General features: G+C 47.5%; 1 protein-coding gene across 2 annotated transcripts in view; it reads right to left on the minus strand.

Annotated features, from left to right (window-relative positions):
* LOC135902239 (agrin-like) overlaps positions 1–25,777 on the minus strand; it is a 615,148-nt gene that overhangs the window by 90,464 nt on the left and 498,907 nt on the right. The window contains exons 12-15 of one of the 2 annotated variants that reach the window (XM_065432210.1): positions 24,359–24,715; positions 20,643–20,888; positions 4,701–4,819; positions 2,011–2,028 (exon numbers count right to left, since the gene is read on the minus strand). In XM_065432210.1, the coding sequence (XP_065288282.1) occupies positions 2,011–2,028; positions 4,701–4,819; positions 20,643–20,888; positions 24,359–24,715 (740 nt within the window). The remainder of the gene's footprint in view (positions 1–2,010; positions 2,029–4,700; positions 4,820–20,642; positions 20,889–24,358; positions 24,716–25,777) is intronic. The other variant, XM_065432212.1, reaches the window with a different exon arrangement.

The raw sequence follows: 25,777 nt of genomic DNA on the forward strand, positions 1-25,777 counted from the left end.
GATTTTTCCGCAGCTTCATGTAATGCAAGAAAGGCTGACATCTGTCAAGATTTAAAAGACAGCTCGCCGAATGACCTTTTGCTCGGCAACAACAGCACCGAATTTGATTACTTAAAAGCAAAAGTCTACCAAATGCAAGCAGTAGGTCTTTTAAGCTGTCTTTTTTTTTTCACTCATGAAATATGTATCTATGGCCGAGGGAGAGCGCTATTTTTTTACTGTTGAACATCACAGAATTTCAGAAAACTAAAGCATCAAGACTACAGTTTTTCATGTTCGTCTCAAAAACGATAGAGAACGCTTTGATGTGCCCCCATTGAGACATGTGAAATGGACAAAAGTATTGTGACTTTTATTACACCACCTACTTGCAAGTAGGGCTTGTACTAAACCATCAAGAACATTGTAGCACTTTCTTGTAAGCGGTACACACATATACCATATTTGTCTACTCCAGACTCTTGAAGAGTTGCAGTTTACAGAACAGGTATATCAGTTCTTGGTGCAGAGTTAAGAGTTCGCAAACTTATTGCCTCGGTTATTTAACTTATCTGTTGTCGGACATTTTCGCAAGAACTACAATGCCTTGTAATAAAATTTGGCTTGTTATGCGTGGTATAATTCAGATATTTCTTCTAAATGAAATGAATTGTATTCCAATCAGTTGTCTGCGTTTTACATCTACTTGAATAGGAAAACTGTAGCTTGCCTCGCGGTAAAGCTTGCTTTTAAGAAGAGAAAGCGCCAGAGACTAACGAATGGAAATACACGCCTTGTCGCAACCACAGACCCAGAGAAATAAAACGAATGTCTTCGCCATATACAACATGACAGCAGAAATAAAAGACAAAGCAACTGAACTATGGGTAAGAGTGGCTAAAATTACGAAGGCCAAGAAGTCACCGGAGTAGTTGTGCATTATTAAAAAAATTAAATAATGAGGTTTTGTGTGCCAAAACCACTTTCTGATTATGAGGCACGCCGTAGTTGGGGACTCCGAAAATTTCAACCACCTGGGGTTCTTTCACGTGCACCTAAATCTAAATACACGGGTGTTTTCGCATGTCGCCCTCATCGAAATGCGGCCGCCGTGGCAGGGATTTGATCCCCATTACACTAAACTTCACATGTCACCGCACATTTTTCAAGTGTGGCTCGATGTTGCTTCGCGAAAATACTCAGAGGAATGGCCGACGCAATTGTTGGAGAACAAAATTCAGTTTTCTTATAGCATAAATTGCAGTACCAAAATTAGTGAGTCAAGTATCAATTACATCGGGCTGTCTCTACTGAAAAGTAGAAAGTGACGGCTGAATAAAAATGCTTGTTTCGTGTACCTAGTCGTTGGCTTGTAGCCGCCGGCTATTTGGGGAAGCCATCACTATACAGGCATGGTCCTTATCTAAAAAAAAAACATTGCCTTTTATCTTTCTTGTTTGTCTTACCAGCGAAGCCAATTAGCTTTCACTAGACGAGGCAGTACTCACCTACGGGGCAGAAACCTGGAGGCTTACGAAAAGGGTTCTACTCAAATTGAGGACGATGCAACGAGATATGGAAAGAAGAATGATAGGTGTAACGTTGAGGGATAAGAAAAGGGCAGATTGGGTGAGGGAACAAACGCGAGTTAATGACATCTTAGTTGAAATCAAGAAAAAAGAAATGGGTATGGGCAGGACATGTAATGAGGAGGGAAGATAACCGATGCTCATTAAGGGTTACGGAATGGATTCCAAGGGAAGGGAAGCGTAGCAGAGGGCGGCAGAAAGTTAGGTGGGTAGATGAGATTAAAAAGTTTGCAGGCATGGCATGGCCACAGTTAGTACATGACCGGGGATGTTGGAGAAGCATGGGAGAGGCCTTTGCCCTGCAGTGGGCGTAACCAGGCTGATAATGATGATGATGATGATGATGATTATGATGATGATGATGAGACGAGGCTGTCGTTAGACATAAAACCTCAGGCCTATTTATAATAAAAATAGTTCGGTGGGTAAAGAATGTACTTACACGAGGAGTACAGATCCCCTGCAGCATGAAAGGAAATTGTGCGTTTCGGTCAATATTGTCTCGTCTGGTGACGGACAACGTAAGTGTGCGAAGCAGCAGGCCATTGTGAAGACACGTATAACTGGCTCGCTTCATGTCAGCAGTTGAACCTTGTGGCAATAAACTATTGGCGAAACCCTTGGAAATTATTATTCGCGCTGTAACGTGTGGCGTCTTTTGAAGCAGTAGAAATGGCCTGGCCACCTGCGGCGGCTGGCGACAATCTTTCCAGTGGTGATGCTTCGTATACGGGCAGCACTTCGCGACCTTCGGCTGCTGTCGGACACGAACCAAACAGCAAGCTTATACTTGTAGCTCCACCATTGTCCCATCCTGCAATATGGGTGTTCCATAAACACCCATATTTTATTTCGTAACTTGGTTATAGAATTTTTGCAAAACATATGAAAAATTATTTTACATGCCCCAAATGTGAAATTCAAGCATATTTTCTTTCACTACAATGATGGTTATTGATTTATTATTTAAATTGGCCTGGGGGAATTTTGAGAACGAGCGCCACTCCTATCTCTTGCCTCAGGGCAAGAGAGAGGAGTGGGGCACACATCTTTAAAAGCTGCCCACGTGCGTTTTTTTTATTGAAATGAAATGAAGGAAAGAGACGTAGTCACCTTATAATGGTGAAGGCTACTCCATTTTTCCAAGGGGAAGAACATTATTATAAGTGTCTAGGAAAATGAAAAGAAGTTACTTCATACGGTGAGAAATCCACAGCTCAGTCATATATACCCATGAACATAACAACATAAAAGTGAAATGCAAGTTGCATCACAATGATTCGTAAACGAAGTCACAAAACACGGCAACGGCAGCGACGGAGAATTTAATGAGCATATAAACAAATGAGGAATTACACAGTATTAAAATAATTCACGCACAATACAAAAATGTATAGCACGTAATATACAAGCACTAATTATTGCAAATATTAGAAGAATGTTATAGTAACATTGTGTGATTATTCAGTGGAATATCTAGTACTTGTTAAGGATGCCTGTTTCTTCATAACAATGTTCAAGTGTGTTCAATGCTTTTCGCTCTGCAATTTTCGATGGCCATGGGCCCAGCAATTTTGTGAGTGAGAAAAGCCTTTGAGGATCGATAGAGTGCAGCTCTTGTTCTAGCCACCGTCTTTGAATCTCGTATAAGGGGGATTCCAGGAGTAGATGGTGAACCTCCTCATCATCGTGGCCACAGGAGCAATGCGGGGAAGGAGCACGTTTGATGCCATATAGGAAATGTTTGGTGTATGCTGTCTCAAGGCGAACTCGATGAATTAGTGTCTCGGTACATTTATAAAGTTGTACATCCAGATGGTATTTGAGATACACAAGTCCTTCTTTAGTACTCTCAATATCCGTTTTGTGTCCACTGCAAATAAAGGGGTGAGTTTAATTTCCACATCTTTATGGGCCGATATTGGCAATGAGTCCGCTAGTGCGTTGCGTGCTATACCAGCATGGCCCGGGACTCACTGTAATATCACTTCATGTTTGCTTTCACTAGCCTGAGTTAAACTGCTCAGTACTGCGTATGTTATGCGTACGTGTGATTAGCTGTCAGCAATATTAAGGCATGCTAAAGCCGATAAGAAATCCGTGCAAAAACCCACTTTATTGGTGTCTCATATGTTTTGATAAGATAGGTGGCTTGGATAATTGCCACTAATTCCGCTATTGTTGGGGACGACGTGCGTCCTAGCCGACAAGGGTACTATACCTCTAAGGATGGTATACCGCGCGTTAGTATGTCTTTCATATATTACTAAAGCTATTCTCACATTTACAATAATATCTATTACTTCTCAAGCGTTTCCTTACTGTGCCGATCTGCCTTCAGAAACAGTTTTTCTTACTGGCACTGACACAACAATCACGTTGTTATAGACCCATAGCTTATCACAGCTTCTAGGCAGATATTGTGTACTTTTCTAAGTTGTAAAAATGAAATATATGAATTGAATTGAAAGGCGCGTATACAGTCCGACGTTTTTAGTGTGCCAAGCAGCTGCAGGCGAAGTCAGCTGTCACGCCAGGACATCGGCATGAGCTGCAACGCATGCGTGCAACATAAATGGTAATTTTTTTTAACGCCGCTTTTTCGTATTCATCCCGCACCATCTTTTACGGAATCCTTGAACTAAGAGGTTTCTGCACTTTAAAGTCATCAAAGTGCTCGAGGATCACACGCTAGTGCCCCCATTGTGCGCCCAGCGCTGTTGTGGACAGTTGTGTGCGACAGATGTTGCGAATTTTTTTTTTCATGCAAGATAACTACTGCAACGGAACTAGTAAATTAATTGCTCACTGCATATAACCTATGGGACGACTGTAGATGGATATTTTATTAAATTCTGAAGTTGTGGCTGCCAAAACCCCTGTATATGAGGCACCCCATAGCGGGGGACTCCGGATTAATTTATAACACCTGGTGTTCTGTAAATCGCACTCAATGCACGGTAAACGGGCGTTTTCACATATCGTCACCATTACAGTGCAGCCACCGCGGCAGGGATTTGATCCCACGCCCTCGGGCTTAGCAGCACAACACAAAACTCGCTATGCCACCACGGCGGCCTGAATGTAGATGCACCTACAAGTAGCTCGGAGGCTAGCGGGTAGCATACTCACGAAACGTTCGCTGCCCCAGAACCCAAGTCGTATCGGAACTGGACACGTCCGGCTTCAAGTCGCAGTGCCAGGAAGTCACCTCGGCCGGAGGATCCTCCACCGTTGTAGAGCAGGAGACCCTACGCGGGTGAAAGTGAATCAGCGTCTCGCATTTCATAATCGCTCAGATTGAAGGACGCGTATGTGGAAGGGCAGTTGATTTGAAAAACTTGCATCAGTACCAACGGACCAAAAGCACTGGCCCATATCCATGGCCAAGTCTCTGAAATATTCGAAGGGAAGACCACAGGTTTTTCCAATACTACCCATAGTAACAAGCGGATAAGGCCCCCAAGACGAAGCAACTATGCGACCAGCCCATAGGAAACGCCGCAGGTGAGCAAGACATGTGCCTAGTGCCGATAGTTCTATGCAAGTAACGAGGCAAACACAGCGCCCACAGAAAATTCACTTGTAGGCTACTGTAAGCCTCCTGCTGATAGAAACTAACGCCTCGCACGCAGCACGAACCTGTCAACTACTGTCCCTCGACAGGAATTTCAAAGTGTACAAGGCGTACCAGGAATGCAAATAATCAATCAATCAATCAATTATTTATCGTGCCTAGGAACAGCCCTCAGTTCTGAGTGCTGGCGAACGGGCACATTGAAAAGTAAAGGAAAGAGCTCTAGGGGAATATAGGTAAAAAAAATAGTAAAGACAAGTTTGAAAAGAAGACTGTATATACGAAAAAACGCAAGCTGAATACAACATGAAAAAGAGAAGGGCAGTTGAACAATGCGTAAAACTATGGCACAGCAATACAACGCACAAGAAAAGACAATGCCATCGAATTAAGAAAACTATAAAGACCATGAAAATAAGCGTAAAAAAGACTATGTATTCTGTGGACAGTTTAGTGTTGGTGATGACAGGCACGGGCATGGAAAGGTGTATGTTCTCTGCCCACCTTGCGCACAAACGAAACATCGTATAACTGAGGAGTTCAGGGTAGGTAAGCATACCGGGAAGGAGTTTGAAAAGCAACAAAAGGCCACCGCGATTACAACGGCAGAAAAGTAAGGGTAATAATCCAATAATCCAAAAATGCAGCGAGTCAGGTAAGGTAGCTGCCGAACGTTGGAGAAAAAAACAATAACGTTGCCAAGGTAACAACGACAGCTGGTCCATTTATAACCCCGCAGAAGAGAGTCAATCATACGTTCAAATGTCGCAGTAGTAATGCATAGGCCAAAGAGCATGATTTTGAACTGATATAAGCCATCCGGCGTGATGAAGGCCGTCTTCTCGAGGTCCATTCCATCAACTGAAATTTGCTAGTAGCCGGATCGAAGATCGATGGACGGAAGTATTTAGCTCAGTACGAGCAGTCCAATACGTCATCGGTGCGTGGTAGTGGGTAGGCATCTTTTTCGCGTGATCTTGTTTCAGTGGCGATAATCGACGCTAAAATGCCAGGTACCATCCTTCTTTTTCACAAGGACGACAGCCAAAGCCCAAGGGCTCGCTGATGGCTCGATGATCCCATTGCGGATGCATTTTGTCCACTTCTAATTGGATGAGTCGACGTTCGGCATGCGATACACGAAAGGGACGACGACGAATAGCATTCGTATCTCCAGCGCTAAACGCTGGTGAACAACAGATGTTTGGCCTAAAGGCCTGTCGCCGAAATTCAAGATGTCACTGTACGATTCAAGCAGAAGTCGTATGTTCGTGGTCTGTGTAGAGGTGAGCTCAGGTGCAATAATTTTCGCGAAGTCATTCGTTAAGGAACCACAGCTGTTAGCTGCAATTGGCGCTAATAAGGCACTTCCTGCATTCAGAATCTCAATGCCAAATTCGCATCCACTAGAAACGCTGGCCAAGAACATGCCGGTCGGGAGCACTTGAGGGCACAGGCTGAAATTCAGAAGCGGTAGAGCGACGTCGTTATTGGTTACCGTGACCAAGGTATTCGGAACAGCATCGTTCCATTCAAAAGCACGTCGATTATGGAATAAAGCACATATTCACCTTCAGGAACCTGTGGCTGGGAGGGCAAAGTGACGTAACTGCATCGGGTGACAGACGCGCATCTTGCATCGAGCACAAGCACGGTGGGGCGGTACTCGGAGCATCGGCGAGTTGAGGCAGTTCTAACTGAAGAACGCCGGTCGCGCAGTCGATGAGAGCAGAATGAGTGAATAAAAGGTCTAATCCAAGCATAACGTCGTGAGGGCAGTTATCGATCACAGCAAAGAGAACAGAAGTAGGGTGGCCGGCTCTAATTAAATTCGCAGTACACATTCCAAGAAAAACCGGCACGCCAGCGTCGGCTACACGAAGCACTCAGGCAGCTGTTGGGGTGAGGACCTTCTTAAAACCTCTACGTAGGCTAGCACTCATCACAGATACATGGGCTCCAGTGTCGACGAGTGCTAGGACAGGAGAGCCGTCTATTTAACATCAATTACACTTCTCCTAATGTGCACAGGCAGATGATTTGCTGCAGTAGTCGCAAAGCACCACCACCTTCGAGGGCTGCATTTCTTACTTTTCCGAAAGCATGCGGCCAAAAGGCACAGGAGAGGAGAAGCGACGTGGCTTCGGCGAACGGGAAGGTGGGTGGCGTATTTGCGATTAACGAGACTGGTGTCCTCGCGGCTTTGGTGAGCGGCTGTACCACGTGTTCCGAGCAGAGTTGGCGGCACTGTTGAACTGGGTGGTGGGCGAAATATTGCGGGTATTTCCATTAAAACGGCTCAGGTTGGTCCGTTTGCGTGGTGTTGAGGGGCACGAGTTGCGACAATGTCCGGCGACATGACCAATGCGGTGATAGTTGAAACATATCGGCTGGTGGTCTGCACTTATCCACTCAGTCGAGTTGCGATAACGTGAATAGAAGTGTCGGGGTGGAGCTAAAATAGTAGAAATGCGTTCGTTAGCTCTGGGATTGGCGACAGCACACAGACTGGAAACCAATGTTTTCAAGTTCCTGACGAACGATGGCTTGTACGAGGGGAACCTAAAATGTGGTAGCATCAGGGCTACGTGAACAGAAAGCTACGTGCGCCATCGCATCCAGTTCACGCCTAACGATTCGCACCACGTCCTCTGATGAAGACGCGGGTTGTGCGGGTGCGCGGGTTGTGCGGGTTGAACTTCACACGCGGACGTTGCAGCAGTATTGGGAAGTTTGGCGAATGGTTGCAAGACGCGTGGACTTTTGGACTGCTCGAAGTGGCGGCACTCTTTAATGCTTACGTGGACTGTAGAGCAGCTGTTGCATATGAGCAGATTAAACGCGTCGCCAGCAATGACCTTAAGCACGTGCCCAACCTTCTCAGTTTCTGTGATGTCGGGATCGGCTTTATGACAAAGTGCAGCACGTCCGGGATGTGAGACATTGGACCATGTGGGGGATTGGGCATGAGAGGCCAGTTCCTGCATTGCGGCAATTTTATGGCCGGCTGGTTTGCCAAACAACTCTGTCAGTTTCTCTTTGCATCGGTCCCAGCTGATTAGCTCTCCTCTTCGTGGTTTTCGTACCCCACTTTTGCCGTGCCTGTTAGGTAGAACAACAAGTCAGCTAGCATAAGCGTAGGGTGCCATCTGTTGATTCCACTCACGCGTTCGTACATGGCCACCCACTCTTCAACGTCCGCGCCATCGGTCCCGCAGAAAGTTCTAGGATCCTTGGGTTGCACAACGACAACCGAAGGTTACCGTGACGTAGCTGGCGACAGAGACGTAGGAGGCGCCAACTACGTTGATCCCACGTGCTCACCATCATTCATGGTGCGGACGGTGATGCCACGTCCATTGCGGTGCTCCGTTTCCAGCCGTGGTACCCCGCACCTATCAGGCGGTGTTGTGAGTATAGAAAAACTATATTTGCAATATATATGCAGCAGGAGTCAGATTACTTAAGATGGCCGACCACCAACAGCAGCCAACGTTCCCCGATCTTCTTTCATAAGAATATGTTGCGAAGGGCAAGCTCAAGGCTTTTAGATGTGGCACAGAGCCGAGAAATCGCGTGATCATTCGTGACATGCGTTTGCGGCCAGACTTAGATACAAGAAAAACACGAGCAGTTTTCCAGATGTGAGGGAAAGTGGAAGTATTTCGAGAGATATTAAGTATAGGTGTCAGTAATTGGGCAAACGTACTGGCGTACACTTTCAGCATTAAGGAGGGGACGCTTCAGAGCCACAGGATAGGGAAAGTTTTATGTCCTTAATGCATTCGTTGATGAGCATTTTATTAAAGAGCCCTGCACTAGAAGTTGGAACTGTCGTGTTCTGTTGACTCACAGCTGCGTTGAAGCCTGAACTTTGGCATAAGCAATGTGAAATGACCATCTAAACATAACGCAACGCCTTGGACTTCTACTCCGGTGGAGCTCAGCAGGCGAAAACACTCTCTGTGTTTACCAGAGCGCTTGCGGATATATTTCCAAAATTCTGGCTGCCTGTCGGAGGCGCTTGTTTCCAAGAAAGCAATATATGCACACAATATATCCAGCTTATAGGGGCGTTTCCAGAGAGCCTGAAAAAGCGAGATTCTTTCGACTCATTAGGCATAGGACTTTCATAGAAGATTTATGTTGCATTCTTCCAAAATTAAAAATTGGAGGACGCTTAAGCTTCGCCTTCAAGAGTGGGACGCGACAGCGTTCCCGTAAACCCGCCAAGGGGTATAAGACAATGCGCTACGGCACAGCGATCACTTACGATGTGCCCCGCATCGGACTTAGCGCCCACCTATCACGCGGTGAGCGTCGAGCAACGCAGCGTTCGGCGCGGCAACGAAACGTGCGCCGGAGCGAACGGAACGAACCAAAGAACTCGGTGTCTCGGAGGGGAAACGATCTACGCCAGCCAAACGTCGTGATCGGCACGGGCAGAGAGATAGATAGTAATCTAAACCGGGAGCACGGCGAAGCGTCGTCAGGGGAGAGGGAGTCCCGCGACGCGCCTGGCAGCGGTCCCAATGCGCGCGCGGCGCGCCTCCTGTCGGGGCAGCGCCGTACATTGAGAGGAGGGGGTCTTCTGTGTTTGCCGCAAGATGGCTCTGCGTGTGCGGAAAGCGCAGAAGAAATGCAGCGGAAACGCACTTCGCAACTCGTGTAATTGTGACTTCTGTACGTTACATGTTCATAATTACCGATATACACCGCAGTATAACTTTACACGGCTCGTTTCGAAGGCAACACCGCATTCACTAGAGGCGCGTTTGCACCGCTTGGAAGCATCGAACTCGTGACTGAGTGGTAGCGTCTCCGTCTCACACTCCGGAGACCCTGGTTCGATTCCCACCGGGCCAATCTTGGAAGTTGCTTTTGTATTTATGAAGCGCCTGCCGTGATTTATCGCTCACGGTCAACGCCGCAAACGCCGACACCGACGCCGACGACACCGGCTTTTCTGCGACACGAGCTCCTTAACGCTATCGCGTTAAAACTACAAAGTTTTCACAAGAGCCACACGTCGTACAGTCTACATCGCCTTAAAGCCTTCAGGCTTTCAAGCGTGATGTTAATGCGCCTGACTGGCCTTTTCGATATAACAGACGCAAGCGTGATGTACAAAAAATTCATTGCAGCCTATGTGCAAATTCACACTTCCCCTTGAAGAAGATAAATCAATCTAATGGGATTAGAAATGCGTGGGTTACGTTACTGAATGACGCAGGTAACAGTTCAGCGTTGTCTTGTCTTCCTGAATTCACTTGCGCCAGCAAATCTGGCAGTCTTCAAAAAAGTAGCAATCAAGTAAATGGTAAACTTCAGCGATCTAAGACAACCTACAATGAGACAATATTTGCTGATAGTACAGATAAACCAGCTGACGTATTGTGGGACGTTATCGACGTTGTACTCGGCCACGCAAAGCAAGATGTCGCGCCAGAAAACATTGCGGTTCAAGATGTTGAACCAACCTGCGAAGCGCTTGCGGATCACTTCAACAACCACTTTTCAAACGTAGCTATTGACCCTTTTCGCGGAGCAGTTTGTTCCATAGAAACGAGATGGCGCTTTCGGCGGCGTGCTGCACGTAGCCTCAGCAACAGCGCACGCAACCACTACCGCTTCCATCTTGGTTCTGTGGGATCAGATGTCGGAAATGCAACTGCGTTTGCGCTAACGTACTGTGCTTCAGTCATGCTGCATGGAATCATTTGGATTGAAGACGTGTGCAGTAGTTCGTTTCAAAAATTGTGACTGGCATATTAATGCATTGAATAAATCTGTGTGGACAAGTTCGCGGATGACTACTGCAACTGTCTATACGTGTTATCAGCACTTCGAGATGAACGACTTTCCTCGCGGATACAGAAATTCGCTCATCTGCCCGCGTTGTATGACTTACCTTCAAAGAAGTGCTTAAGCACTGGAACGTTCGCAAGAGTGAGTACCACCCCTTAAACAATGATAAATGTAGAAGCGCCGCTTCCTGTCACAGTACGTTTCGCGAACATTACCAACACGCATCTATTCCAAACGGCATGAAAACTTAAGCCGACTCTGCCACCAATGTGTCAATGAGTGAATGGGCGCACAGTTGAACATATGCGCACCATATACGCACAATAAATGACGGACTACAGCGATAGCGCACGAATGGTCGAAGTTGAATGTTTAATAACGGTCTACAAGAGGAAGTGAATTACTAGCGTTTATACATATATGCTACAAGGTAATACAAGGTAGAAAACAGCCGCGGTTCCAGCGTTTAGCGCAGCACAGAACAAACTATCGGAAATGAGCCCGCCCACGAGCCATCAGGGAGAAAATAAGCAGATAGTGACCGCACCGAGGAAGTCAGAAAGGTGACCAGCCACTGCTTCAAAATATTGGCCAAATAAATAACGAAGAGCAAAACGCACTAATCCTAACTCAATTCATGAGCAGAAAGTTTGGAGGGCTTGGAATGCATATTTGGCCCCGCTTTTAGAACAAGCACGATATATGCAGTTCGCGCCATCTGGACATAGCTTAACGAGCTCTGAAAGCGCGCGGGCAAAGCTTAGTTTCGTCCATCCAGTCACCGTCTACGATACCTCCCAAACCAGAGGCTTGCAAAACTGCACCGGCGTCATACAAACACATTGTGAACATGGAGGCGACGAAGGCAGTTTAGGCAAGCAGTGGGCGGGTTACCACGTGTTCAAACATGGCAGCGCCCACGGGCTCGACGCGACATGGGTCAGTACAAATGCAATAACCCTCTGTCGACAATCCATTAAGAATTATTTCAACGTTCCAATCTCCACATGAAATCTTCCTTGCGCAGACGAATGAAAAAGAAATCTGCGCTACTTTTATTAACCTAAAGAAAAGACTAAAGCACTAGACATTGAAAAGATTCAGATTACACCACTCAAGCATGTTTTAGATATTATAAGTCCCGTACTTCCTCATGTATTAGATTCGGTATTCGGTCGGGAGTATTTCCTGATGATATGAAGAAACAATTTCATTAACAAATTACCATTTTCATTACCGACCACTCACTCGAACGAACACACTCATTTAAGTACCTTGGTGTGATTCTAGATGAACATCTTCACTGGAAAAATCAGATTAGCGCCGTCTTTTCGAAGTTGGCTTCTGGCTGCTATGCTTTATTACAGGCCCGCTATTGTTTTAACACACATACACTCCGTACCCTTAATTTTGCCCTTATTAGCAGTCATTTAACATACTATGTAGAATCATGGGGTTTGACATACAACACTTGCCTTGATGCTATCCGGCGATTACAAAAACGGGCTATCTGAATTATAAACAAAGCAAGCATATTGAACCAAGTAAACCGATTTTCCCGTTAATAAATATCCTTCCTTTTGACCTTTTGCGGTCTTTAAGGATAGCGGTGTGTGTAAACAACATAGTAAAATATAACCAACCTTTCAATGCCTCCCTGTTTCGCTCTCCTTCTCGACTCACGAGAAACCTCACACATAGTAACTTTATTCTACCACCGAATAATATCTACAGTGAAAGATTGGTGCAGTTTTCAAGAGCCAAGGTTTGGAATGATTTATCCCCAGAAATAAAACAGTCCCACGAAACAAATAAAACATTAGGAATATACTTTATGAGCCCTTTTTGGTCTATGTGACAGTCGTTTTCGGTTTGTGTTTGTTGTAGCCTGTTGTTCATTACAGATCTTTATTCATTCGGCTGTAAAATGCACATTATTTTATTTTCTCCTCATTGTATGCTGTACTTTGGTCTTTCGCAGTGATTTTGGGCTTTTCATATTACGCAGGTGCTGTGTCTTTGCCATCGTGTATTTTTGTTTTTGAACTCCACACTAGCCTCTGGCTATGGGTTGTGGGGACGCGCGACCCTCGCGCCTCCCCTGATGTTTTCCCGCATAGCGCGTCTCCTGTAGTGCGGCTTCGCCGCACACGCGGCGGTCCGAGTGGTACAGGCGCAGTCCGAGAGATGGCGCTAGTGTTGCGCGGCTGCGGGGTTACCCTCGGCGAGGAGAGACGAGGCGCGCTCTCTTGGGTTCCAGACAGCGATCGGGAGAGACGTGCTGGCACGTGCAGCAACCCTTTTTCCCGGCGGGTCGCCGAAGCAGCGCGGACATCCCGCGTGCGCGGCGGCCGATGCATCTGCGAGACCGCCTCGCGTGGGCGCCCTCGAACGCGCCACGATTCGCGTGACTATACACGCGAACGACCAGGCGTTGGGATCCAGCATGGGGCAAACATGTTCGCTCGCTTCCGGTCGCGGTAAGTCGGACTTCTAGACTTGTCGCGAGCCCATCGGCATGTTTTGTGGATAGCAACTCGGCTAGCAGGCATTGATGTATGAAAGGTGCAATAAATGCCCTTGTGATTGTTTGCACTACTGTGTTGTCGTTCCTTTGTCCCAAGAGTACGGTGTGAGATTTCCCACATCAGACCCCACATCTGGCTGCCCAACGTGGGGCTCTTGGGGCATCGGACGATAATTTTAAGTGTTGCTTCGTTCGAGACCTTTGTTTGAACCGAAGCGTAGGCCTAGCGTGGATTTTGATCGCTAGCGTCAGCGGCGTGCTTTCTTGAGCGAGGCGGCGGTGGCTGTAGTGTGTTTGAACATGTCAACTTACTAAGCCTTTTCGCAAGTGTTTTTTTTAATGGCATTCGTTGGTACGAGAGCCACGTGGTCTGCATCCTGGGAGAGCGAGGCTGAGCGCCCGCGGAGCAGTGGCAAGCCTGAAGCGAGTGAGTACGGAAGCCTCGTGGGTGGTCCGAATTTCCTATGTAAATATGTAAATAGCTTCTTCTATCTCTTTGACTCTGATGAAGTCGCGGCTCTGGGAGCCGGGTGGCCGCGGGCCACGGGTGCCACGACGGGCTGACTGGTATTGCGGCCTGGCACCGGGCGCTCCGACACCGTCTGGGACGGTGGGCGCCGTGAACTCGGATGCTGTGTGCACCGAGCGGAGTAGGACCACCTCGCAGAGCTGACGTCTCCTCGCGGCTGCCTGTTTTGCGCCCATTGTGGGTGTTGTTTTTGGATGCCGGTTGTTGTCAGGGTAGCGACACTTTAGGCCTAAGGCTTTACGAAGCTGCCTGTCGCACGTGGAGGGACACAACCTGGTGGACCGTGGCGTTGAGGTGTTGCACTTTGCTTACCTCATTCTAGTTAGCCTCGCACGAATTGAAATTACTCGTTCGACTCAAGAAAGCGAGCTTGGTTCACGTGAACTTAGCATCTGAGTATAGCTGCCCGATCTTTTGCTAGCCGAGTTGAACATCGTACCACGTGGGCGATGCGCATGCAGACTTCCTCTCCCTTGCACTACTTTAGTGTTTGCCGAGTGTGTTGAGTTTACGCAGTGTGATTGGAGTCACCCCTGGTTTGCCGTCACCTGCACATCGTCTGCGCTGCTGCCCCGGACTACGATCGAGCCACCGGGCGATGGTGATGCTGTGGCCAGTTCGGCGCGGCGACTTCGGCGGCCTCCTGTATCCAGCTCACAACCCTCGGCGGCGGACAAAAGAGCCGGCGGTCACCGACAGCTACTGCGGCTCCCGCCAGCAGGGCGAGTCGGCGCGAGCGACGCTTGCTCGCACCGACTACTGCGTCGTCGTCTCCGGAGTCCTGGCCTGGGATCGTGCCGTCGAGGCTGCGAAGCTGCTGCTGTGACCGGCGGACGCCAGCGGTGCACCCAGGGACAATGTCGGCTCACATGCTATGGACAGCGTGCGGACATTTCTTCGGCGCGACCACTGTTGCATGTACTACTTTGTTCGCGAAGCACGGGTTAATGTTAGACCGTGTCACATGTTTCGCCGGTATAAGAAGTGATTTAAGGTTGGGGGGATGTGGGGACGCGCGACCCTCGCGCCTCCCCTGATGTTTTCCCGCATAGCGCGTCTCCTGTAGTGCGGCTTCGCCGCACACGCGGCGGTCCGAGTGGTACAGGCGCAGTCCGAGAGATGGCGCTAGTGTTGCGCGGCTGCGGGGTTACCCTCGGCGAGGAGAGACGAGGCGCGCTCTCTTGGGTTCCAGACAGCGATCGGGAGAGACGTGCTGGCACGTGCAGCAACCCTTTTTCCCGGCGGGTCGCCGAAGCAGCGCGGACATCCCGCGTGCGCGGCGGCCGATGCATCTGCGAGACCGCCTCGCGTGGGCGCCCTCGAACGCGCCACGATTCGCGTGACTATACACGCGAACGACCAGGCGTTGGGATCCAGCATGGGGCAAACATGTTCGCTCGCTTCCGGTCGCGGTAAGTCGGACTTCTAGACTTGTCGCGAGCCCATCGGCATGTTTTGTGGATAGCAACTCGGCTAGCAGGCATTGATGTATGAAAGGTGCAATAAATGCCCTTGTGATTGTTTGCACTACTGTGTTGTCGTTCCTTTGTCCCAAGAGTACGGTGTGAGATTTCCCACATCAGACCCCACAGGGTTCAGTCAGTGCTTTGATAATTTGTATGGCAAGAGTAGTAATAGAATGAAAATGAAATGAAAAGTAGGGTAACAGTAACATCTATGTAGAGGATACTGTTATGATCGACCTGTCAAGTGTGAGAGACATCCAGGCGTACGTTCCCATGACAAGTTGGTTTGCCTCGTCCCAGAAAAGGCTGTTACAATGAGCCTGGACATCGACCTCTCAAGTATGAGAAGCGTTCAGGCAGGCGTCCCCATTCTGGACATAATTGCCCTCTTCTCCGAAACAGCGTCACCAATTTTATTCCCCGAGCTGACACAAAGAGAAGAACGAAGGAAATGCAAATCGAAGGGCACGAGGTCGTCGACGACTGAACCTGCCGAAAGCACTAATGCTTCCACAGGCTGCCAAAGAAGGCAGCGACGACCAGCAGACCGCAAGGGGTTGATCATGTTGATCAACCCGCTCGAGACACGGATGAGAGCCAATGAAGTTAATACAATCTTTCCTACTTTTTTTCATCATCACAATGCGCGGCTTCGTCGACATTTTCCTGTTTCTTGCGGTGAACACCCACCTCACCCAATCGCGACCGTGTCAATACAGATAACATACCAAAGAATAGATCAATATCAATCATTCCAATTTTTTCAAAGGTATGGTAAAAGTTATTTTTCCTCATATGTAAAAATTTTTGTATTCACGAGATGTAATAACTGCTTGCCAATTCGGTTTCAGAAAAGAGCAGTTCTACTGCGATAGCGTTGTTGGCAATTAGAGAAATTATACTCCAAAATATCGATGAATATTTCTTCACAGCAGGCCTTTCCATAGACATCAGCAAGGCCTCTGACTCCATGCCACGAAATTTTATTGCACAGACAGTGCATGCACACATGGTATTCGTGGTACCACACTGGCCTTCGTTAGATCTCACTCGTAGGAGTGATTAGGACGCGTTCATTTAATAGTTACACGTCATCCTTATTGCCTGTCTTAAGTGGCGCCCCACAAGGGGACATATTAGACTGTTATTGTTTAACGTGTAAATTTACAACATTGTTAATATTGATAATACCATCAAAGTTGTAATACGCGGACGACGCCAGTATTCTTCTATCAAGCCCAGACCCAACGAATTAATTACTACGTGCAATACAAGAATGCAACACTAGCTGCGCTCCAACAATTACTTCTTTGGTGCAGTTAAAGTTTAATAACGATTAACACAACGCTATCAAAAGCTATAATTTTTCCTGCCATAAACAAAAGATCCTTCTAGCACAGCAACATGCGTATGCCGATAAGGAAATCGATACTGTCAGTGAACACAAAATTCCTTGTGTCACCGTTTCTTCTCACCCGAGTTGGCATCCGCATGTCACCAATATGTGTAAAAGAGCTGCTTCAATAGTTGGCGTACTTGCTAGCTCACGTCTTCTGACGCAGGGGGCGTGCTACAGGCGTACACGTCATTTTCGTGCCGAACCAACATTATTGCAATCTAGAACACTATAACGTAAAACTATTCCACTCTTTCTATTCCAATTCTGTAATCAGTCCTCCACGATTGGTCACACACTTTTTGGACCACCACCACTTCACCTGTCTGCCACGCGACGCCACGAAAACGACGATAGCTCCCTTTCTGATATGACGTGCACACACTGATTATGCATGATTTGAACGAGAAAAGAAAAATAGTTATTTCTGTTTCGACGCCTTCTCGCCGTTTACCCCGGGCTATTGGGCAAAAGTTTTCCGGCTGCGATCACTTCACCAGCCTGTCACGCGACGTCACAAAATCGCAAGATTTCGCCACATCAAATTGACGTGTACGCATTAATGATGCGTTAATATGCCGAATAAAACTGAATTTTCTTCGGAATAGCAGCAGGCTGCCCCGTTCCGAAAGGAATAAAATATGGATGCCGTCGATCACTCAGGCGCTGGGTGCTTGCATCTTCCGGGGAGCATGGGTTTATTTGCGTGTAATAAAACTTTTTGCGTGGCCGCGTAACGTTTCCGAGCACTTTCGGCACGTTTAGGACCTCGTTCTGCCAACTCTTCTTCGCTGAGGATCCGTTTCAGCGTCATCCTTAAGCTTGCGTTGCATGCCGCCGCGATATTCGATCAGCCACCGCAAGCTAAGTAAGGGAAAGCGGACCACCACCCTCTTCATCCGGCTATCGACTTTCACTGCACTGGGTCGGCCCCTTTGAAGCCCTCTCTACTTGAGCGTGCTCCTCGCCGCTTGTCAACGAATTAGATAAAACAAGCCGTTCAGTGTAGGCAATGTTATTCGTTTTTCAAGCAAACAAAAGATACCTCCTATGAACGAGGAGAGCGCTTGATTAGTCTATTCAGACAACCCTGCGCGTAACCGCCCGGTGCTTGCGTCGGCATTTACGCAAATTTGACGTCAGGACATTGGAATAAAAACACATTGGAATAAATTTACGTTATAGGGCCCCTTGTAAACTGTCCAATTCGATTTTTATTCGTGATGTATTTTTCAAGGCGAGTAGTTTCAACTTTTAATATAACAGTGAACGCGTGCCGCCGAAAGCTTGCTTGGTCGCAGAAGCGATGCATGATGCGATGCATGATGCAATGATGGTGTAGATTTAGCTCATCGCTGGCGTCAAGACAATGTGCTGCCGCCGAGAGAAGGAAGATAACAAAAGTGAACAGGTCGGTAACTGCTCACAAAGAGGTGCCGATGGTGACCGTGCCATAGTGACTATACCTGGGGCGGTGATATTGACGTCTCAGGTGCATTTTTATTTATTTATTTATTTATTTGAGTACCCTAAGGGCCCGTTAGGGCATTACATAGGAGGGGACGAAAAAGTTCAAGCATGATTGAAATCTGTACAATGTAAATATATGAAGGCATTAGGAACCATAAAAAACATCTAGCAGAAGCAAACAAAAAAAGAAAGAAAGAAAAGGGTAACGAAATTTATACAATGTTTAGTAGCGTGAAACACGCATAAGAAACTAAAATGTGATGCAAACAATCAGTACCCATCAGAACACGAGGTTAAGGTTATTCTGTTGATGTCGATTTCAGAAAGAGATAATGTTATAAATGCAGTGTCATTCTTTCTTGTTTCGTAGGTTTAAGTATAGGCTTAAATAAGCTCTATATCCCATTCTTCCGCGAGAGTATGTGTAAGCGGGGAAATGCTTGTTCGCTCTCTCTCTGTGTCTGTTACATGCACACACACATACAGAGAGAGATACGACACATGTTCGACACGTCTAACATATAAGGGTTTTCAGGACTTGTTAAGGTGCTGATAGCAGCTTCTAGACTGCAAACCTCTCCAGAAAGCTTTATTTGTTCTTTCTCCTCACTTTCTGGCAAATAATACGAATTGAATGAAAGCACAATGCCACCCCTAACTGTGATCACCTATATCAATATAGCAGTGCCCATACCGCACCGGTCACCCGCTTCGATCTGAATTCGTGCTTATTGCTGCCCTGCCAGCAAGAAACAAGAGTCGAAATCCGCCATCGCTCGTCTGAAGCTGAGGTCAGAGCATTAGGTATGATTTATCGTAATTAACTCTATACCCTGCAAAGCGTAGTGCGTTTCCGGCACATGACGACCTGTTTGGAGTGATATTCCACTTCTACGTGCCCACTTGAATGAAGTGAGAGTACGTCGGCAGAAATACATTTACATTTGAAAAAATAGGCTCCAGCATGCTCTTGCCCCTCGTACACCTGACTGAGCCGCCATTTGCAAATGAGTAAAAGATCATAAAGCACCGCAAAACATTCTGTTCTCGCGTCATACAAGCCGCGGCAACAGTACCAGAGGTCCCGAAAGCCTGCCCGAGTAGCATTGAAGCCTTTAAATAGCATCGGTTGCGAGCGCCGCGGCGCGGAGGAGGCTACGCACACCTCTGAAACGACGCTCTCTCGGTGCGGCTGGGAGGGCCTGCGCGTGCAAATCTCGGAGGCCACGGGCTGGGCGCAAAGTGCGCGTAATGTCACGGCCGCAGCCATCTTTCGCCCGTTTAGATCAGAGGGCATCGCATTCCGCCAATATTTGCCGCCGAGTGTACACCATCGACGCGCAGTCGCGTCCTCCTTGGTGACAAGCGCAGCACTCCAGCTGCTGACAGCGTTTGTGGCGCTGTGTCAGAAATGCTTTCGTTCGTCTATTTAGAGACATAATGTGTCGGGCATGATGCAGCTCAGAAATAATCGCTTGAGAATAATGCATCTGAACGCAACATTGTTGTTCGTGCGCCATCGGGGTTTATAGAACTTACAGTAATTTAGAGAAAATGTTTGGCAAGCAGATATTTGAGGGGTGTGTGGCCGTTCTCGCGAAATGTAGCCTGTGCTGCTTCGTCAAATGCAGTTTACATGTCTTGTGTTTGTGGGCTGGTTCGCGTCGAATTTACTAGCTGCGGCGCGGTGAATGATTGTAACATAACAGCTGGGAAAGGAAAGATGTGTTCTGCGTTCAACTGCGCAGCCATCGTTTGTTTTGGAGCAAACAGACTGCGTCTGCATTCTTGCAAACTCAAATCACATGCACAACGAGAAAGCGCACTGGAAGACACACCCATCGACTTTCAAATGTTAAGTGAGCGACGTGTCAGGACGCCTAAGCGCAACTGAGAGAGTCGCGTATGCTACGAGCGCTTTCGCCATATCCAGATCACTACCACTCACCGCCATGTGCAAGCATCGGCTGCCTATAGGCACCATGCAAACGCTCCTATTAAGAATGTTAGACAGTTATTAGCCTTGCGGCTTTGCCAAGATTACATTGATAACGTATACTACGCATTTCTAGATAATATAGCCTGAGTGAAATTTCGTTACAGTTGGCCTCTCAAGTCCGATGCCGAGCAGCCCCTAGCCCTCAGTTTGCCGTAACGAATGCTGCAATTAATCGGCCTACGGACCCATCCAGCCTGTGCAAATGGAAGGGCGATGCGTGCCTAGGCTCTATCGCTGATCTCTCTCAGTGCAGTTCACCGAACGCAAAAGGCAAATGTGGCCGCGGAGGGATGCCGGTGTACCTGAGGAGCCCTGGTGAGGAACCACAGCTCGAGGGAGAATGCCTGTCCCACGTTGTGCAGGCGCGGCAGCTCTAGGTATCCGTCGCCCGCGAAATCTGGCACCGCCGCTCGGCCCTCGCACAGGCGGCCGCTGCGGCCCGCGGGGCAACGGCACGAGAAGGCGCTGCCCCGCGCAACGCACGAGGCTCCCACGCCGCACGGGTCCGGCTCGCACGCTCGACGGCGGGGACGCTCACACTGGGCGCCCTGCGATGCAGAAGCACGCACTGAGACCACCGCTGTGCTGCGGCGGCAGAGTCACGCTACGTCTCTCGCTGAAATTGAGATGCGAAAAGACCAGCGCGGGAAGAATAGAGGCGACAGATGCCTGCCACTGTTTGAAAAATGGACCCAGGAAAAATATCACCATCCCGACTGCTCTCTCACCGCTATCCTTGCATCGGAGGCATACAAAAACACAATGCGTTTCACGCGCATATATAAAACCCCATGTAGCAGCCAAATTACCGGAAGTACGGATAGTAAACCAATGTCCTAATTAAAACAATGCCTCTGTCTGTTAATTAATTAGTAAAGCACCACTTAAATATCGAAAAAAAAACAGAACTGGATGGGAAGATGGAGCTCAAAATTATTTCAATTGTAGGGCTTAACCTTCCATAAACTGCACTGTGAGTTATTAGGGACGCCCTAGGTGGAGGGCTGCGGAATGATTTTGACAATGTGAAGTTCTTTATCGCGAACACAAAGCACGGGACACGGGTGTTCTCGCATTTATGCCCCATCGGAATGCGGCCGGAATCGCAGGTTGGCGCTCGGCAGGGTGGCGTGGTCCTACGAGGGCGTGGAGCCAACTTTTCCACTTTTCGTCGAAAGACTGGCTCCAGTGACGTGCCCTTGCTCCACCACTGTCAATAATTACAACCATTACTTGGATTTTATTGCTTGTAAAAAAAATTCCTTCCATGACATCCCTGCAACGCACATTGTCTGGACCCCGGGACAGGAATCTTGGAGACAAGTCAAGCGGCTCACGCCGCCGCCAGAGAACATGTACGCCGGGCAACCCCGACATCATCTACCGCCAGACGAAAGGGTACTACAGCATTTTAGAACAATTACAAGGAGAACAGGAAGGAATATCCGCCACCACCCACATGACAAGCTTAACAGAGAAGAAGCCGCCACACAATGCGGACTTCATAAGCGCGATTACCTCCACGACGCTCCACTACACGCAATGTACCCCTCAACATTTACAAGACACGGCCAATTCTGCAATACTCCAAACACCATTCACCACGTGGTCTGGGATTGCAAAAAGAACCCGCGGACAACGTCTGTCTAAGCACCAAGAGAAAACCAGTGGGAAGCACTGCTGACAAGCCGAACACATGAGGACGAACACATGGTGAACCGGTGACACCACAGTGTCACGGCTAGCTGTAGAAGTGTGGCCGCCCACCTTCGGGCATCAGCAGCTTCGTCTCTGAAATAAAGTTTGTTCACTAACTCACAGCGCCACCACCTAAGGGGCATCGAGAGGACACCAGCTAAGTTTCCTGTATAAAATCATAGTTTAAGCTTTGATTGTATGCGTTAACTCTGATTTTGTTGCTACATCATTATCTTATTTCATCGAATACGTTCTAAACGCTACATTAGCCGGGCCATAGAGAATTCTAACAAACCGCATATGTTTGTCGTCATTCTCGAATTTGTACGGTTTTCAGGCTTGTGCGATGAATGCTAATGTGCTGTTAGAGGCCTAGTCAGGTTACATCGTCAGGTTACAGTCATATCAACTAACATTGAGCCTTCCATACGTGTTTTTGCTGAAGTCTGCGTAATATATAATGAAATAGGAAACCACAACGACACTTTAACCCTGCAATCAGACTTAATGACTCTTTCAAAATGGGGCAGCAAATGGCACATCAAAATTAACATTGAGAAAACTAAGCACGGTAAACTTGCTCCCAGTCTCAACTTCTTGTCTAACGAGTACCTGGTTAACAATTCTCCAGTTGATGCAGTTTCGTCGAATAAATACCAACTAGTTGTGCTCATTTGCAATCTCAAATGGAATGTATATATAGAACTAATCACTAGCAAAGCTTTTAGAAAGCTTGGCGTTCGAAAACGCCGATTACGCATTGCTAATTCCGACACCAAACTTCAAGCATTTAATTCGTTAATTAGACCGTCGTTAACGGACGCCTTTAATATATGGCATGCACATGAAGGTTACCTTCCTGACATGCTGGAATTAATTCGATGTAAAGCTGCTAGGTTCATCTCGTCCTCATATTCTCATTATCAGACTGTGTCGTCTATAAAAACTCTTGGCATTTTGCCTCTCGTATACGCAGAACTTATTTACGATAATCCTTGTTTACAGTGTTTAATTATTACAGTAACAGTGCCTTTTCATGCAAGTTCATGCATTCAGCAGCACACATTTCCGCCCGTATTGACCACGAACTCAAGGTATACCCACCCTTCACGTGGACTAAAAAATATTCGCACTCACCTTTAGTCTTGTCAACGAATGAGTGCAACGCCCTTCCGTCATTCATTGTCAACATTAGGGAATTGCCTTCTTTCCAATCGGCTTTACTAAACTGCCTTAATGAAGAAGCCTGCCATCCCAGCTGATGTTTTGTAAACTACCATGTTATCTTGCTTGAGGCACTACTACCTTCGATCACTGTCATGTATTTGTTGCGTTATTCTATATTGTGTTGTAGTTCGATGTTCTGTTATTGCGTTATATAATCATTACGCCATGCTACTACTAGATTCACTCTATCTTCTTAAAGCTGAAAGCAGTTATGTTCTTTATTTTCTGTTTTGATCTTCATGCTTATACCCCCCTTCTGAAAATTCTTGTTGTTTTCATACCGCCCCCCATGTAATGCCCTATTCTGTGCCCCTAGGGTAAAAGAAACGAAATGAAATGAAATCAAATGAAATGAAAGTATAACGTCATCTTTTGTCCCAAGCATCACGAAAATAACGTGTTGTTACGCTAAAAAGTAAATAAACAACTAGATGAATGAATAAGTAAAAAAAATCAATAATTGTGCGAGCGCGATCGTATTTTGCGAGCCTCTGAGCCTTCCAAGTCTATGCCTTTCTTATCGTCTACAAGAGCCTATCGCTTTTAATCAACCCAACCATTTTTCATATTATACTCCTCAGTGTATATTTTGATCACTTTGTATGATTCCTAATACAGGATACGTATTTACTCGATCGTTTTACATATGCTTTGTGCTGGAGGTCGCATCACTGTCTCTGATTACGGGTCTCGTGGAAAGAAGCATTCGCGCATATTTTCGGGGGTGCATTCTATTTGTGTAAAGGAACAAGAGAAGGTGCGGCCGATGTTTCTGCAATGACAGCAACCACACGCACAGGATACTTGGATTGCGCTAGAAAATTTTATTGTTGAACCTTGCCACCCACCTGCTTAATCCTGTTATATCTCTTCCTGAATTTCCTGCTGCTCATTGCAGCGCAATAGTTCCCATTTTCACTTTTTTTTCTTTGCGTAAAGTTTGAAGATTTCATTTATTGAGTTTGGCCAATCGCCACCATGATTGTGTCGGCCTCAGCCATTACAATCTGCGCGTGACTAGGGGATACTTTTTCGTGGCAAAACATCTTCGTTCCTAGGCATCAAGCTTTTAGAGGCGAAACCAGCGACCCACCTGGAATCCCGGCGCGCACAGGCAGCTGTAGTTGGCCGGCGCGTGGTCGAGGCAGGTGGCGCCGTTCAGGCACGGTCCGCACGGCGGGCCGCACTCCCGGAGGCGCACGGCGCGCAGCACGTCGCGCGACGCGCCCGACAGGCGGACGTCGCGCTTGCCCAGCCGCAGCCGGCGCAGGCAGCCCCGGAAGCCTCGCTCCACGCCGCCCACGTTGTCCAGGACGCCCGCGGGGGGCCCCAGGCCACGAGGACCCGGCAGCCAGCCGACGAACAAGTTCTCGGCGAGGTCCAGGGACTGCAGCAGGCCGCCCGATCGACCGCGGATGTCTGCCTCGCCGTCCAGCGTGAGGAAGCCGTCCTGCACGCGACAGACGCACATCGCCATCGTTGAAACGTGCACTCTTCCATCTCTGCTCTCAATTAGTGCGACAGCAGTGAATCTTCCGTCAGCTTCTTGCTCTCTGTGGCCCGTAGAGGGATTCTCGAAGAATTCAGTGGCACGCATATGCGTCGTAATAATATCCGAGTTGCCACAGGAAGATCAAAAGTTTAGGATGCGGGAAAGCATATAAATAGACACTACAGAAATAAGGGCATCAGAAGAAAATATATGGGATATACTGAGCCAATCCACGCATTTTTTGTGCTCTGCAAGCCAACCGATCTGCGAGATGGCCTATAAATAAATTTACAAAAGGCAGCAACGCACTGCAACCGGCGTTGGTAAAGTACGTTTATTTCGATAACATTTATATGGACACACCAAACGGATATTTGTCGTCGCTGTCGCAGTGAGGTCATTTATTTATTTAGGTATACGTTTCCTCTATCCCATAATCTGCTACACGTGACATGCAGCATACGCGCGTTTTATTGCCCCCACCATTTTATCACTGAAGCTCTCCGTACTATAGTCGCTATAAGATAAAACTATTCCGAACTTTTTTTATTCAAATTCTGCAATCAGGCCTCCTTGATAGGTCAAAAAGTTTTTTTCGCCAGCCCCACTTCAACATTATGTCATGACGCGACGAACCGACAACCGCGATAGCTCCTCATCTGATATAAGTGTACACACTATTATGCATGATTTCACAGAACACAAAAAAATTGTTATTTCTGATGCGACCCCTTTTCACCATTAGCTTTCGGCTATTGGTCAAAAGAGTTTGGGGTGCAACCACTGCACCTGCCTGTCACGCGACCTCACAAAACCGCAAAAACACCGCGTCAAAGTGAGTCGTACGCGTTAAAAATGCATTAATATGCCGAACAAAAATGAATTTTCTGAATTCTGAAACTGAAACTGAATCAAAGATGGCTGCTGCCGATCCCTGAGGCACTGGCTTCTAGCACCTGCCGGAAAGCATAGGTTTATTTACGTATAATAAAGCTTTTTGCGCGGCCGTGTAACGCTTTC

This window comes from Dermacentor albipictus, chromosome 6, assembly GCF_038994185.2.
Source record: "Dermacentor albipictus isolate Rhodes 1998 colony chromosome 6, USDA_Dalb.pri_finalv2, whole genome shotgun sequence".
NCBI classification, from domain to species: domain Eukaryota; kingdom Metazoa; phylum Arthropoda; class Arachnida; order Ixodida; family Ixodidae; genus Dermacentor; species Dermacentor albipictus.